This window comes from Megalops cyprinoides, chromosome 5 (assembly GCF_013368585.1).
Source record: "Megalops cyprinoides isolate fMegCyp1 chromosome 5, fMegCyp1.pri, whole genome shotgun sequence".
Lineage (NCBI taxonomy): Eukaryota > Metazoa > Chordata > Actinopteri > Elopiformes > Megalopidae > Megalops > Megalops cyprinoides.
The window spans coordinates 10,342,501-10,357,121 of NC_050587.1; the positions used below are offsets into that span (position 1 = coordinate 10,342,501).

The 14,621-nt window shown below is 44.3% G+C and overlaps 1 protein-coding gene across 15 annotated transcripts in view; it reads right to left on the minus strand.

Moving 5' to 3' along the window:
• Window positions 1-14,621, minus strand: part of tcf4 (transcription factor 4) — a 157,234-nt gene that overhangs the window by 57,877 nt on the left and 84,736 nt on the right. For 14 of the 15 annotated variants that reach the window (XM_036528642.1, XM_036528627.1, XM_036528629.1 and 11 more), the window contains 2 exons: window positions 9,935-10,064; window positions 8,856-8,905 (listed from right to left, as the gene is read on the minus strand). In XM_036528642.1, coding sequence (XP_036384535.1) covers window positions 8,856-8,905; window positions 9,935-10,064 — 180 coding nt within the window. Of the gene's footprint in view, window positions 1-8,855; window positions 8,906-9,934; window positions 10,065-10,705; window positions 11,000-14,621 lie in introns of those variants that run through there. The other variant, XM_036528635.1, reaches the window with a different exon arrangement.

Genomic DNA, 14,621 nt, shown 5'->3' on the forward strand with positions numbered 1-14,621 from the left:
CAGTTCGAAAAGGACTTCATCGGAGCTGCTGTCTCAGCTTGGGAAGGATCACAGTGGCAGGGGGTGCCCTTTCCAGCTCACCACTAATACCTGCGAAGAACCACAACTTCCTGTGCGCCCCCCCCATTTTTAATAACCTTGCGAAACTACGTTCGCGGGCAACATATGTGCTGTACACTACCGATATGCGCCTCGAGCGCTGACTAAAAATGGATTTAAAAAAACGAACAGTAAATAAATAAATAAAGAAAGAAAATACAACTCGCTAATGAAAATGTGGACAGCGAGTAAAATATGTGACATTACGTAGCGAGAACAACAAAAACAACGACGGCAACATCGCCGCAGTCCACGGAAACAGATGCTACACGGAGCTCTGCTGGCCGCACTGTGGACGGCTGGATGCGGGGACACCTGGGGCTATGTTCTCCCAGCTATCCCTGCCAGTGCGTTTTAACTCAGAGTCATCCTTCTTAAAAATAGGATGAGGGGAAAAAAAAAAACAAAAGAACAAAAAAAGCCCACAGCTTAGCTGTTGATGTTCATTTGTGGAGAACAAAAAAAAAAAAAAGGTTCCTCCAGGACTCCCTCTGTTCAGTCATTCTGGGCGACGTAGCTGTACAGACAATGAGGGAACTCTAAGATTTGGGACGGCTGTGAGGTCAGGGGGAAGCGAAATAACACGGCAGAATTCATGTCGGTGTCCTCAGAAGCCTTAGCTTTGAACGCCCGCGTCTGGAGTCAGGCTAGCTGACGGTAGCCAGAGCAGGAGGGACACATAATCAACACAACTGCCGTGCTCTTCGCCTAAATTTCAAACAAGGAATTTAAGCAGGTGTTACCAATATTTCTTTTCCAGCTAAGCAATCCTGTTGTGTAAAAAAAAAAAGAGGAGAAAAAAAAAACAAAACTTAAAATTAAGGACAAAGTGTACCGAGATTCAATCTGGGCCAGACCAAAGTGTCAGCCTCCAATGCGTGCAGGAAAAAAAATTCCATAAATTTGACTCCTCTGCATCTTCTTCTCTACAGCAAATCAAACTCATTTTTAATAAAGGCCTTTATGAATCAGTCCTCAATGCTTATTATTCACATATACAGTTTAGGCGGGTGAATAATGATAACAATACCAGCAGCCAAATACTCGGGGAGGGAATGTGAGCGTGAGTGTGTGTTTCCTGGTTTGGCTGGCTGACCTGCAGAGATGTGTACAGGCCTGGGTACGCGTGTGTGTTCAGTCATGATTTGAGGGGAGCAGGTTGTGATGCTACGTTTTCGGGGCCGCGCGGATACTGAGCAGTCACAAACAATGCACCTCTGGAGGGCCCGGGCTGAGAGCCCCTGCCAAGTGTGGGCAGACCCATGACCGGCCCCGTGCTCACAGGCCCGTCTGACTGCGCTCTCGGATCCTCACAGGAAATGGAGTCAATTTCCTTCGTGTGCAGGACAATGGCGGCCTCCTGGACTCGGCCGGTGACCGTGAACACAACGCTACAGGAAACTGAGGGAGAGAGCCGTCACATGCTAAAGCTAAAGAGCTAAAGGCGTGTGTGGGTGTATGTGTGTCAGTGGATTCATACACACACAGACAGCTGCAGATATATAGATGCACCCTGGCTCTTTGGTGAGCACTGCCAAAACAATGCATTAACAGTACACAAAATACAGTCATTCATTGATTTAAAAAAAAAAAATACAAGGGAAGAAAAATAAATGTATATGTTTTATGGAGGATATGACATGCTCACAGGTATGTCACTATAGTCCATATTCAATAAGGAATCTCACTGAACGTATATCAAATATCCTAATTCTAATTTGGAACTATTTGTCTTGTTTAGGTGATTAGAGTACCTCTGACTCTCTTCAGTATGTGCACAAAGGTGAATCTCATGTTATGAATTGCTACATGATCCAATACAACAAAAAATTGCTACATGATCCAATACAACAAAAATAACTATATAATACTATGCCTGTCAAATTTAGAGAGCTAAATTTTTTCCTTAATAGTGCAAACAATTCATAAATAATTCAAAGGCAATAAATGAGATTTTTTATTACTGTGTCCTCTAATAATAATTCATTGCATTTAAAAATGAAAAATATTAAAACTGAAAATATCATTACAGAATTATTTCAGATCTTGAAGCACTCATTATTGCATCGATATTCTTACATAATTGGTGAACGTACAAATCCAATTGACGCTTGAAACCGATTTGTAGTCAAAGAGGAGAACGAAATAGAGAAATATTTGAAATATGAAGAAAATGTCAATGGTGAAAAACAAGACTGAGAATTTATCTTCTGTGCTGGACACCTACCTTATTGTGTGCTCACTCTGTATCTGTAACCAAACTCTTTGCTGTGGATGCGTTTTAAAAAGCTTACTGCCTTTTTGACTTCTTTTTCCATTCACTTTTAATCATGCATCAGGTACAGTAGATAGGTGAAATGAGTTTTTTTTCACTTTTCACAATATTCCCTCACTGTATGCAACTTCAACTTCTCATTTTCAGTGAATGCAGAGAACCGTGCTGTGTTATTCCACATTTTCAGTTAACAAATTAGTGAGAGTTTAAAGCAATTTCCTTAGCGCTACGTACGTGTGACATGCAGTGCTTTCTCTGACAGCACAAGGAATTCATCATCGTATGACTCACTTTTTTTTTTTTTTTTTTTGGTCACCGCGGCCAAGAGGGTGGAATGCAAAGGGGCTTTATATCTGCTGAGAGAAGGGCCGATTTTGGTCCTCGGTTGGTGACGTGAAACAAAAGTTCTCTTTGTAAACCGGCTTGTAAATAAACAGCAGTGTGTGTTTCTCCACTGGCGGGCTCCTTGTAATGTAATTAGCGCAGTTCCTCACAAAATGGCCGCACCGCAAGCTGGCATCGCTGCGAGCGACGCCATGGCTCCGAAAAATGCCACCGGCGAAAGGAGCGCTCGGACACGGATGTTGTGAAACGGACCGTCTCTGCTCCCGGGCCTCAATACGCCGTGTGAGGCCGTGGAGACGCCTCGCAAAACGTCGCGAGAGCATTTTGGTCTTAGCCAAGCTCCCTTCCTATCTCACCTCTGCAGGTGTCTGTACACCTTTTCATCGGTATCTGAGAGCTCAGCGGATCCATCTTGACTCATTTCTACGCTCAAACCCCCCTCCACTCAGACTTAATTAAAAGAATTAGTACATTTCTCAGCTAAAACACCACTATGGGAGTGACACACTCGCGTAAAGCTGGTAATGATCAACACTGCTCTTCTTTTGTGAGAATACATTCTCATAAGATGGAAGACACTCTGTGAAATATAAAATTAGTGGATAATGGGGACATATTGAATTTAAATGACTAGATTGACATAAGATTTAAACAAGAAAAAGAAAAGGGTTCAAATTAAGTTAATCTGCACTGTATAAATCAAAATAAAATATTCTGTACAGGAGGCAAATGTTTCAGATTTAGCTCTCCACCAAGACTTTTTAGGTCATTCTCTATTTGGGATCATGCACGAAAAAGCAACAAATAATGGCTAACATTTATTTTACACAGAGGCGTTTGCTGAGCGTTAATATTATTCTCAAACATCACTGTTATTTCCAGAGGGATATGGTCAAGCACACACAGATGTTTCTTTCATTCTTTTTTTCCCCCCAAATATCACGAGGTCATCTCATGCTACATTCCCTTCTAGAACATTCTGTGACTCTTTATTTGGGGGGCGAGCACCATTCATTCGGATGAATAAATGGCCTGACCACTTGTCAGGTAAATCAAAGACAGAATGAAAGACAGGTGTTTTCCCTTGGCTCATATGTACACTATGTGCCATTTCAAAGGCAGTACATATATCCCTGCAAAGGCCTTGACAGTAAAATATTCTTAGCAAATACAAATACACAAAAAAACTCAATTATATTAAAATGAAGTCAATGAAGAATACAGTATCATTCAGGGATGATGTCAGTGCAGCGTTATGGAAGGTTAAATCTCTATTCTCATGGACAGCAAAAAGGGGAAAGGGTGGATGGGGGGGGGGTGTAACGTTGTTGAGAAAGTGATATCCAAGTTGGTTTCTGCCCGGATTTGTGAAAATCTGTCTCAATATACCGGAGCGATTAGCGACGTGTCAAGAGATTCATTTCGGCCCTGTGTACTAATGGCCGGAGTGCGGGTGGATAAATAATAATGGACTCTTTAGCTCGGCGAAGGCCACCGGGGGGCTCACAGCGGGCTCCACAGGAATTAGGCAGAGGGCTCTCTGTAGGGAGCGAGTCCCTTTCTATACATCGCCCCTCAATCCTGCCCCCCCCCCTCCGCTTCGCGTGAAAGCAAAGGCAGAGATGGAGGAGAAGAAGGAGCCCTCTCACTTCCTCTGGTTTTCCGGGCCCATGTCTCGGTCACTCTTGCTATCTGTTCATCCACACTGACAGCAAACCTGAGATGTTTTCCTTTTTTTTTTTTAAATAAATCTCTCGTTCGCCCTCCCTCCATTCTCAGGAAGTTCCACCTAAAAGCACCCTTGATTAAGAGCTTTTTAGGTTGCTGCTGTTTGTTTTTGCTGCTGTTGCAGCCGCTGCCGGGCCCTGCTACCGATTCGGGGCTTTCGGTTCGGCCGTGGCCCTAGTCTGGGAGGCCAGCTGGACCGGCGGACAATTAAGTTTATGTAGCCCGCTGGATGTCTGGGGATCTGCGAAGCAAGTGTTGGGAATTCAGGGCGGTGCGCGCGCAAGCCTCTATTGTCTGAAAATGTCATTGCGCGACATATGCTAACAGCGTTGCAGAAACCACAAGAGCACAGTTAGGCGGCAATAAACTATCCAAGCCACATAAACCTGCGGTGTCCGTGCCTTTTAAAATGCATAAACTTGCAATTTGTCTTCATAATAAAAAGCCATACTCGCGATGCAACCGGCTCTCAAACAAACATGCTCGAGAACCTGCAGTTTCATTATCCTCGTCGGTGTTCTTTTCTGAATAATCCAGTTCAATGACAAGACGAGAACTTCATTATTCTGTTTATCTACTTACGTGCATTGGGTTAGATGATTTACTGAGACATGAGGAATTAGGTAAACCTTACTTACACAGCAAATTAATGCAGAATGAGAGGGGAGTGGATACATTTGGACTGGACTGAGAATCATAACAGTATAATATTTTTTTCAGAATTAACACACTAATCTGTTTGAATTTCACAGACAGGAATCATATTTCCTGAACCGAAAAAAGTTAGACGGAAAAAAAAATTCTCTTCTGTGAGACTGAGGGGGGAGGTGTTCTAAAACAAGCAACGCTAGGTTTTTCACAGACCTATAGGACAAAACGGTGATTTAAAAAGATAAAGCAGACAGTGGACGTGCAATGCCTCGCAAGGCCTGAAGGGGGCAGAAAAGCTCAGGAAACACATCTACTGTGCACAGGAGATTACATCCCTATTGTGCCTTCTGGTAGACCTAGCTTAATTTAATTAACGCTGTCTACTTTAAACAAAATCAGATATGAACTCCAAGGTACAAAAATAGCCAACATGAAGGAATAGCGAGACACAAACTCACAACCTTAATTGAGGTGTTTAAAAAGCCAACCCATTTCTAATGATCATTTCCTGCAAAAACCATCAGTTTAAAACAAAGGCACTGGAGTATATTTCACAAAAGAATCAAGTGCCTGTGTATATACGTGTGTATTATATACTAAACATACGCACACAGGCACACATAAAAACCTGGTTTAACCCAATAGTTTTGCACTTAAAAAAAAGAAAAAGAATTAACAAAATGCAAAATGTGTATGTGAGGGAGAGAATGTGTGTGAGTGTGTTTGTAAAATATTTTTTCATTGCTATTTCCACAGATTGCTTCTAAACAAATTTTAAAGAATAGAGCAAAAACACCAGAAACAAAAACACACAGCCGCATTTGAGTTACCTGGATATTTGTCAGCAGTAAACGGGATAAAGAAATATTTGGACGGACCTCCTTTCTATATGTACCCATGAGATTTCTTTTTCTTCCCATCACAGACACAAAAACCCTCTTCTACACTATGCATTCACAATGACAAAGAATCGGAGGTATCTCAGCGTTATATACACAAAGAAACGTGTCAACAGATATCTAAGGCAGCAAAAACCATACATCTTATTTCGGTAATGACACTAAAAAAAGGCAAGCGCAATCTCCTGCATGCATTCCACATGCACATATGTGGTGATGAGAAAGGAGAGCACTATAAAATCAATAAATAAATAAATAAATAAAGACAAAAATAATCTGTGGAGAAACTGCACTCCGCCTAATGTGAACTAATTTCCTTTTGATTACCACATTATTCCAAGGTTTCTCTCAAGTGACAGCGTAATTGTAGTTTAAGTAAATTAACTTCACAAACATTTTGGCTTACAATAGTGTGGTTTGTGAACCGGGAAAACGATTTCAAGGAGGGGGGGGGGGGGGGGGGGGGGGGGGGGGGGGGGGCGGGGGGAGATTGAGAAAGTTACAAAAGCCCTATTTGAAGGTATACCCTGCAACACAAGGTCAGGTCACAAATGTCTGATCATTTCTGCAATTTCATGCACGAACCTCAAGGCGTGTGGCCACAGCAAGCCTATTATTTTCGCAGGGGCTCGTTCTCATCTGAGGAGCATTCTTGCAGAACAAGTGGCACCTCTTTTTAAAATAAACCCATGTAGAGTAGATGATATTTAAGCCACTGTTCCATTACGTCAGATCAAGTGAACTGACTAATTCCATACTCGAATCTGTGTTAAAACAGTAGCGAAAGTAACCTTCTATGGACGGTGGGCAATTTCTGTTCCCACTCACCTCTCTGTTCATTGCTCCTTGCCCTCAGACCTCAAAAGGAAATGACTGTAAGCACTGTGCAAAGCTCGCATTACACTAATCTGTCAGCATTGATCAAAGCTTGTCAGAAGAGCCCCATTTGTTATCACCTCTAAATGCTAAAAATGTTTCAATAAACAAAACCAGATAAAAGGGGGTTGGAATATTATTGGACAAATTGCATATTCTAAACTAAATTAAATTAGTTTACATTAGGAAAAGACAAAATATTTAATCAAATAGCTTGTAATTCCAAAAACTGATAAATTCCCATCCATAATTTACATTACACCTATCTGTCTCTTTCGCTCTCATTATGTATGTATATATATATATACACACACACACACACACACCATACTCATGTTTGCTTTCATAGAACATAAATAATTTCACAGACCAGTAACATCACTGATAAAATATGCCCTGTTTGTACAACATATAATAAATTTACTGATGCCAATTAGGATTAATACCTTTACAGTAAAACTAAATGTGAATCAAACCCATTTTAAGTTTGCAATCTATTTAAACAGTATGAGGAAACTCACCGTTCTGACAACCATTCATCAAAATAAAAACAGTTCTTTGTGTTCAACCAAACAAAGACAGCCATTACAAAAAAAAAAAAAAAAAAAACAAGGTTTTCTGCCAGCCCAAAAAGTCTTTCTCCGCCATACCCTCAACAGTATTTTAGATGTATGGCTGTCTCTTCCCACCTAACGTTGACCTGCAAGAAACATCACAGATGCTCGCAAAGACTACAGGATGAGTGCTTTTTACTGTTGCTCAAACCTTCCTCACCAAAAAAACCCCAAAACGTTACGCAGATAAAAAAGGAAATAAAAGATTGCATCCTTGTACGAGTAAATGTCTAGTCTCGGACAAGTGTGACCTGTAAACATGTCAACAAAAATGATAACTTAGTGGATGTAAAGAGTTTTAAACTCAAGACGGGAAAATCCACAGACCTTAATTTGTGACACATTATGTCTGTGATGGATCTTTCCCATTACAAGAGCCAGCTAAGCTCCCGCAAACAAACAACAAAAGACTAAACTTGTGATTAGCACAGCGCACTAGCAGTGTAACCGAACCCAGACCAATCCAAACCCAAAATCAAACAAATGATATTAATAATCTGTTTTTTCATTACACTTTCATTTTTATAAACTCAAAGATCATACCAAGGGCTGCATTCTGTAACGCCAGCAGAGACGTACGCATACGCAAAGGACCACCACCACATAAACAACATAAGCCATGCTGTTTGCATGGGACTCTCTTCCCTTTTTTTTTCCAAGGGAAACCAAGGACAATACACAGGCAAGACAGTCCCGGCCAGCCTCCCGCAGAGCTTGGAGACTGGAGAGAAAGCAGCCATGACAAGCCATACATTTTAGCATCGTTAACTTCAAATTAAATGGCTTAGCCATGGTTATACCCATCACCCGTACAGTGCGCTCTCAGGCTCATGTGCAATCAGCCAAGGGGAGACTTGTTCAATCACTGCCCGATTTTTTAAAATGGGAGATTACTTAACCGCGCTTGTGGAGCACTTCGCTTTCAAAGTGTATTGTGGAGGCATTCATTCCAATGAATTTAGATAAACAAGAACTCGCCGACTGATTCGAGCATTACGTCGACATAGGTTCTGTGTACCATTGCGACGATTGCTGAAATCAATTTGAACAATTTCCGATGTGCCAAGATGGCATTTAATAGGCCTAGCAAAGATGCTGATTAACACAATTTAGCCAACAATACCGGAATAACTGCACAAATTAGACTTTCGTTAGATAAAATCAGGGCCGCTAATAGATCAACATTTGTCCGTATTACTCAGAGTGGTGTGCACATCGCAGCCCTCCCGAATATGCCATTTGATGCAGTTCTCCTCATAATACCAGAATGTGCAGCCTTATGTTCCGAAAATGATGACTCAAGCCTCGTAAATGCATTGCAGATACTTTCGTGATCGTGCCACTGGAAGGAAAATGCACTCGACTTACTGAGGAGGGCAGACCAGGGGGAACCTTCCGCACTTTCTTGGTCTGGACCTCTGAAAAGCAGGACAGCACAACATCAATTTAGAGGTGACACAAGACTGATGTCAATTCACGACAGACATAAGGAAAGAATCATAACATCAAACATCCCTCCAAATATAATAAAGGGGAAAAATTTTACAGTAATAATGTCTTTAAAAAAAAAAAAAAAGCTTAACTAAAACATCCCAGTCATGTCAGATGAATTGCTTTATGTCATATTATCAGAAGGCCTAGGTAGTCTTTTTTTAAGACCCCTTTTTTTATTGTTGAATCAGACAAGAATTGTTTGCTGTGTTTTGTGAAGAAAAAGGAGGAGTGACTTTGATGGGAATGAAAGGAACGGAGAATTGGCCCGGAGGCTGCGGGCCCTCAAGGCTGGCACTTCAAGGCCGCGGGTTTTTATTGTTCATTTTTTTTTTTTTTGTTTCTTTCTTCCAAAATAAAGCGTGACACAAGGAGAGTCCCCCCGCTATTGGATGAGCACTTCTGATTAAAAAACGGGATGCAGGCACACAAATAACAGCGTAGGTGAAAGATTTCACATCCTGGTGTTAATAATACTTCACAGACAGTTCAGTGTTCTAACAAAATTAACAAGATAGCTTTTAGACACACACAGACTCTATATACTGTATGTGTGTGTGTGTGTGTGTGTGTGTATATATATATACATAAATATATTATTTTTTCAAGCTTATATAAAATAGTATACTGTTTTTTTCTATTCATCCCACCCTGACCTCAAACAAATACAGTATGTCTACATATTTAATTACATTCTTAGATATTCATACTTATAAATATTGAGCTGATTCAAAAATCAGGAAATGATCCACTCTGAAAGGACAGGTGAGCACACACTGAACCTCGGTGAAGGTTGCAGGGGGAAAGAAAGGGAAGGTGACACAATGAGCGTGTGCGTCGGACTCCAGTGACCAGCAGTGTTTGGGAGTGTGTTAGTGTGAGCGAAGGGGGTGGGAATGAGGAGGAGGGGGAGGAGGAGGAGGAGGAGGTAGGCGAGAGGTGCGCCGCGAGCTCACCCATGGCGTCGCTGTGCAGGGGTCTCCGCCGCGGGTTGTTGCTGTAGTGCTGGTAGTACTGCGAGCCCGGTTTGGTGGGCGACGCCGCGCCGGGGCTGCCCATGCCCATCTCTCCTCCCAGGAGGCTCGGCTGAAAGATAACACAGCGCGCGCCGCGTCAGAACGGCCACGGCGGGCAGGGGGGACATCTTACACAGCCGCGACCCGCGACACCTGTGGCCACGCGGCTCGGTCTTTGGGGGCGTAAAAACCCCACGTACACCAGGGAGAAACGTTTTGGTCATTTCTACCTAAAACACGCAACTCCTTTGTTTTGAGTTTGCTTGAATTTGTCTTTCAAAATGAAATGGGAAAAAAATGAAAATAGGCTACAGTTAACATCATATTCCCCACATGAAGTAAAAGTAAAAGTTAAAAAATATTACACCCTTCTTAATCCATTTCTGAGATTAAAACCTATGCTCTAAGTATTTAATGTGTACACCATACAAGCGACACACAAACCCTGATACAGTTCAGTGCTACTCATTTCACACACAGTACATTTTTATACCCTTTCCGCTTAAAATTCCGACAGTACAAACAAGCTCAGAAAGCAATGATTGACAAATAAACTATAGAAATGTCCGTTCTTGCAGTTACCTCAGCGAGCAGAACAAAACATTTCCCATCTCTAGTAATCCACAACAAAATGTACAACGAGTCTGACAGCTTAGACCAAAGTGCATGACTTGAGTGGACTGCCTATACCTACTGTGGAAGAACACTTACCCGGCGCGAGTATATCTCCTGATTAAACTTTGCACTGGGAACATTGTTCCCTTAATTAAGTTAAATTATTCAGCGACTACAAGTGCATGTAGGTTCGTTAATTTCTGTGAAAAGAAAAGAAAAGAAAAAAAAAAGGAAGCGATGCCGGGAGTTCTCCCGCCGCGGAACGGGTACGGAACCGCGCGCGGAGGGACGGCGCGGACGGCGCGAGGTTTCCCAAACTTTATCGATAGCCGAAGTTAACTTCCAAGCAACTGAACTAATTAGTGTAGTTGATAAAGTACAGAAAGTGTTTTCCCTAATCGAAATTCTAATCACTGGGCCTCTCACAACAGACTTAGTAATGCTTCACTAGAATGCCATTCACATGCAAAATACCCTAAATAGGCCAATTACAACTCTGCTCCCGGTCCCTGGTCAACCCACTGAGTATTGAGGGATCCCCAGCCTTTCGCATGATAAAACAAAAGCCTCCTTGTCTTAAATAAAGTCAGTCGACCCCCCCCCCCCCCCCCCCCCCCACATACACACACACATCCACCCATATTAAAGAGTTTTTTCTTGGGGTGGGAGTAAAGGACTAAAGGGGTCTGCTAAAACAAAAGTGGCACATTGTTTATGAAGCGCTTTTTCAGGACCGTGGTCGCCCCGGCAACTCCGGGTAATAAAATTCTCATGCCGTTCCTCTTGCCCAATTTCAGAGCTGGCTGGCTGTACCCAGCTGGCAGCCAGTGGAAATATTAACAAAGATAAATGACGAGCACCTGAACGGCGAGAATACACCCCATGAAGGATTAAGACTCCAGCGTTGGCATTAATAACAGTGGTATGCCTACTTGGGCACCAAATGATGATTACAAAATGAGCAGACATTAACGTAATGGCGATAATGCAAAAAAAAAAACCCCACCAAAAAAGTAGGTAGGAAAAGAAAGGAAGGAAGGAAAAAAAACGAATAATTAAAAGTCGCTCCTCCTGCTAATAGTTCTCTGGCTTGACTTGACAGAAGCATCCCTTGATGGCAGAAAATTTCCTGATAATTTTCCTGGAGAGCTTGGGCCTTTCCAGAGCTCTGTGAGGATTTCGAGGGCAAGGGGATCTGTATTCTTTAAAAGAGCTTTTGACGTGAGACAACAAAACCGAGACAATCCCGTTTAGAGTCCTAGCGTTGACTTTTATGTAGCTTACACTTGATGGCGAAAGTACCTTTACCTTCTGCAACAACCACATATGGCCCACGACAATAAGGCCTCTGCCGTGTGAGTTAGCAGGGAGCTAACGAAAAGCCCTCTTTCACATTCAGACACTGGACGCCCTGCTCTTAAACGTCCAACACAAACAAAGATCTCAGGGTCCCACAGGGAATTTTGCACATTGTGAAGTGGAATCCTGGCTTGTTCCTGTTCGGTTTGGACAGGGGCAGAGCAGGATAGCTGCGGTTTAGCCGGTGGCCAGGCCCGGGCTAGCATAACCTCGACCCGCAGATCAGAGAAGCTTTAAATCAGGCGGCAACACAGGTGGGGGGGGTGGAGGGGGTCTGGCCAGGGTTACAGCTCAACTGACTAACAGAGTGTCACATTTGTAAAGTGTGGTGGTGAGCTGTTTGCTATTTGTTTTTCAGCCAAAATACACAGTCCCTCAGCTGACAGGAGAGCCAGAGATGTTCAGCATGTTACTGGGACAAGCGGGTGGATGAAAATCTAGTTTGTAGCCTAAAGTTATCGCGAACAATACATTCTTTAAAAGTTAAATGAGGGATTTACGCCTAAGCTAGGAAATCCTTCTAGTAGAGCAGGGTAGGTAGTCATTAAAAAAATAGGTGTGCGAACAAAAGTAACTCCGTGGAGAATGGAGTCAGCATAAGCTTTCCGCCGCCGGTCCATGGCAACCAGCGAGACAATCGGAGACACTTCAGCTGGAGGGTTCATACCGCCGGCAGGTCAAAGGTCACGCACTGCTCTAATGCCCATGAAGTCTTTAGAAAGTTATCCGATACCTCTGAGCCCCAAAGGTCCCTCCCTTTTTCACAAGCTCGACCTTGAAGAACAGCGGACGCGCGGGGCTAAGCGACCGAATGGTAATGCTACGGCGTACTGCGTGGGGGCTATCTGGGTGTGCGCTCTAACAGCGTGTTCTGCTGGTGCTTCTAACCTCGGCAGAGACTTTGAGAGGCTGGTTGGCCTTGTGCTGCACATATTGGATTGGACCAACCCCCCCAACACACACACACACACACACACACACACCTCCCAACCCCCCCCCTGCTCTAGAGGTCTGAGGAAATTGATGGCATCTGGGCATTCTCTCCAGTCACGCAAGGGTGGGGGGTGGGGTAGGGGCCGGGGCGGGTTGCACAGGAAGGAGTCATTAATTACAAGGAAGTGCTGGCGCTGCGCAGCACACCTGTACGCCAGCTTCGGCTGACTCGCACGGCGGGAAAGAGAAATGTCCCGGCGACCCGGGAAGGAGTGGGCCGCGCACCCCCCCCCCCCCCCCCCAAGCCAGCCACCCCCCCGGCCCGAGTGTGACCCCGTGCTAGTTAATCTTCCGCAGGGCGCTGTTCGGGAGACGTCCTCTGGGCTCTGGGGGAGGCGGGAGAGAGGGAGGGTGGCGGACCTCCTGCCGGACGCGCCGGACAGAGTGGGGAGGTTCGCGCGCGCTTCTGTGAGGGCTTTTCGGGCGGCCCCCGGGTGAGAGCCCGGCCGAGGTGCGTGACCCGGCGTTGGGAGCCAGGGACCCCGGGGTCACGTCAAAAGCACCGGCCAGAACGCCATTCATCAGCGGCAGCCCAGCGCCTGGCCGACAGCTTAGCGGGCCTGTGGAAAAGCTCCACGCATTCACAGCGAAGCAGCACCTGGCGCTGACTCTCCCATCAGCCCCTCACTCTGCCGCGCCACAGATGTAACCCGACGCACAACGACCCCGCGTCAAACCGCAAACGACTCCCCCACACCGAAACCCCAGGGGTCCTTCAACCAGAGACTCCCTCAGACCCACATTCAGGGAGCGGCGGGGTTGAGGCGGTACTTAGCGGTCTTTTTTTTTTTTTCCCTTTCTCCTGGTTTAGAGTTCACACGCAGTGAGTGAACCGTGGGGTTCAGTGTATTTAATGTTAATTAGCGGTCACAGTTCAGTTCATGCAGAAATAGCAACCATTTCAGGAAACTTGCTTGGGAAGAAAAAAATCAGACACTTCATTACGCCTAAGGAGTCAGTCGTTTGTAGTGACAAATGATACAACTGCAGGACTGAAACTAACTCATCAAATAGCCATGCCACACTCTCATTAAAATATTATTCAGATATTGTGTTCCCGGTTATAATACTGACAACAACAACAAAAAAGATTATTATGAGAATTAGCTGCTATCCACAGCTAGCCATGACATAAAGTGGTGATAAGGCTATACTTACACTTTAGACTGGCTGTCTAAACCCAAGAAACCACACAGTGTTTAACCCATTATAAAGTGCCACAGAGCAACGTTCACACATTGTCTTTACACCAGCAACACAGTCAAGTTACTGTTGGATTCAGCTCGATAGTGAAGTGAAACCAGATAATTAAAAGGCTGCTTGCGCGGTGCACAAAAACTATTTTTATTCACACAGTCAGGTGGTCCCTGCAGCCAGGTGGCTACCGCCCGCCCACATCTTATATCTCAGCTCCTAGGGCGTAATCTATCAAAAATCTTTCTGATTCACCGCAGAGATACTACGGTACATTCATCCACTTTACCCTGCCAGTGTGGGGGGCAGCGTGTTCAAGGGATCGCGTGCGCACACCAAACCGCAGCGCAAACCCCCAAATCCACCATACCGACTGAGTCACCGGCTCGGAGAAGCATGACACGGACCAGCATGCTGCGACCTGCATCCTCCCTCCCCCACTCCCCCTACCCCCACCTAAAAAACA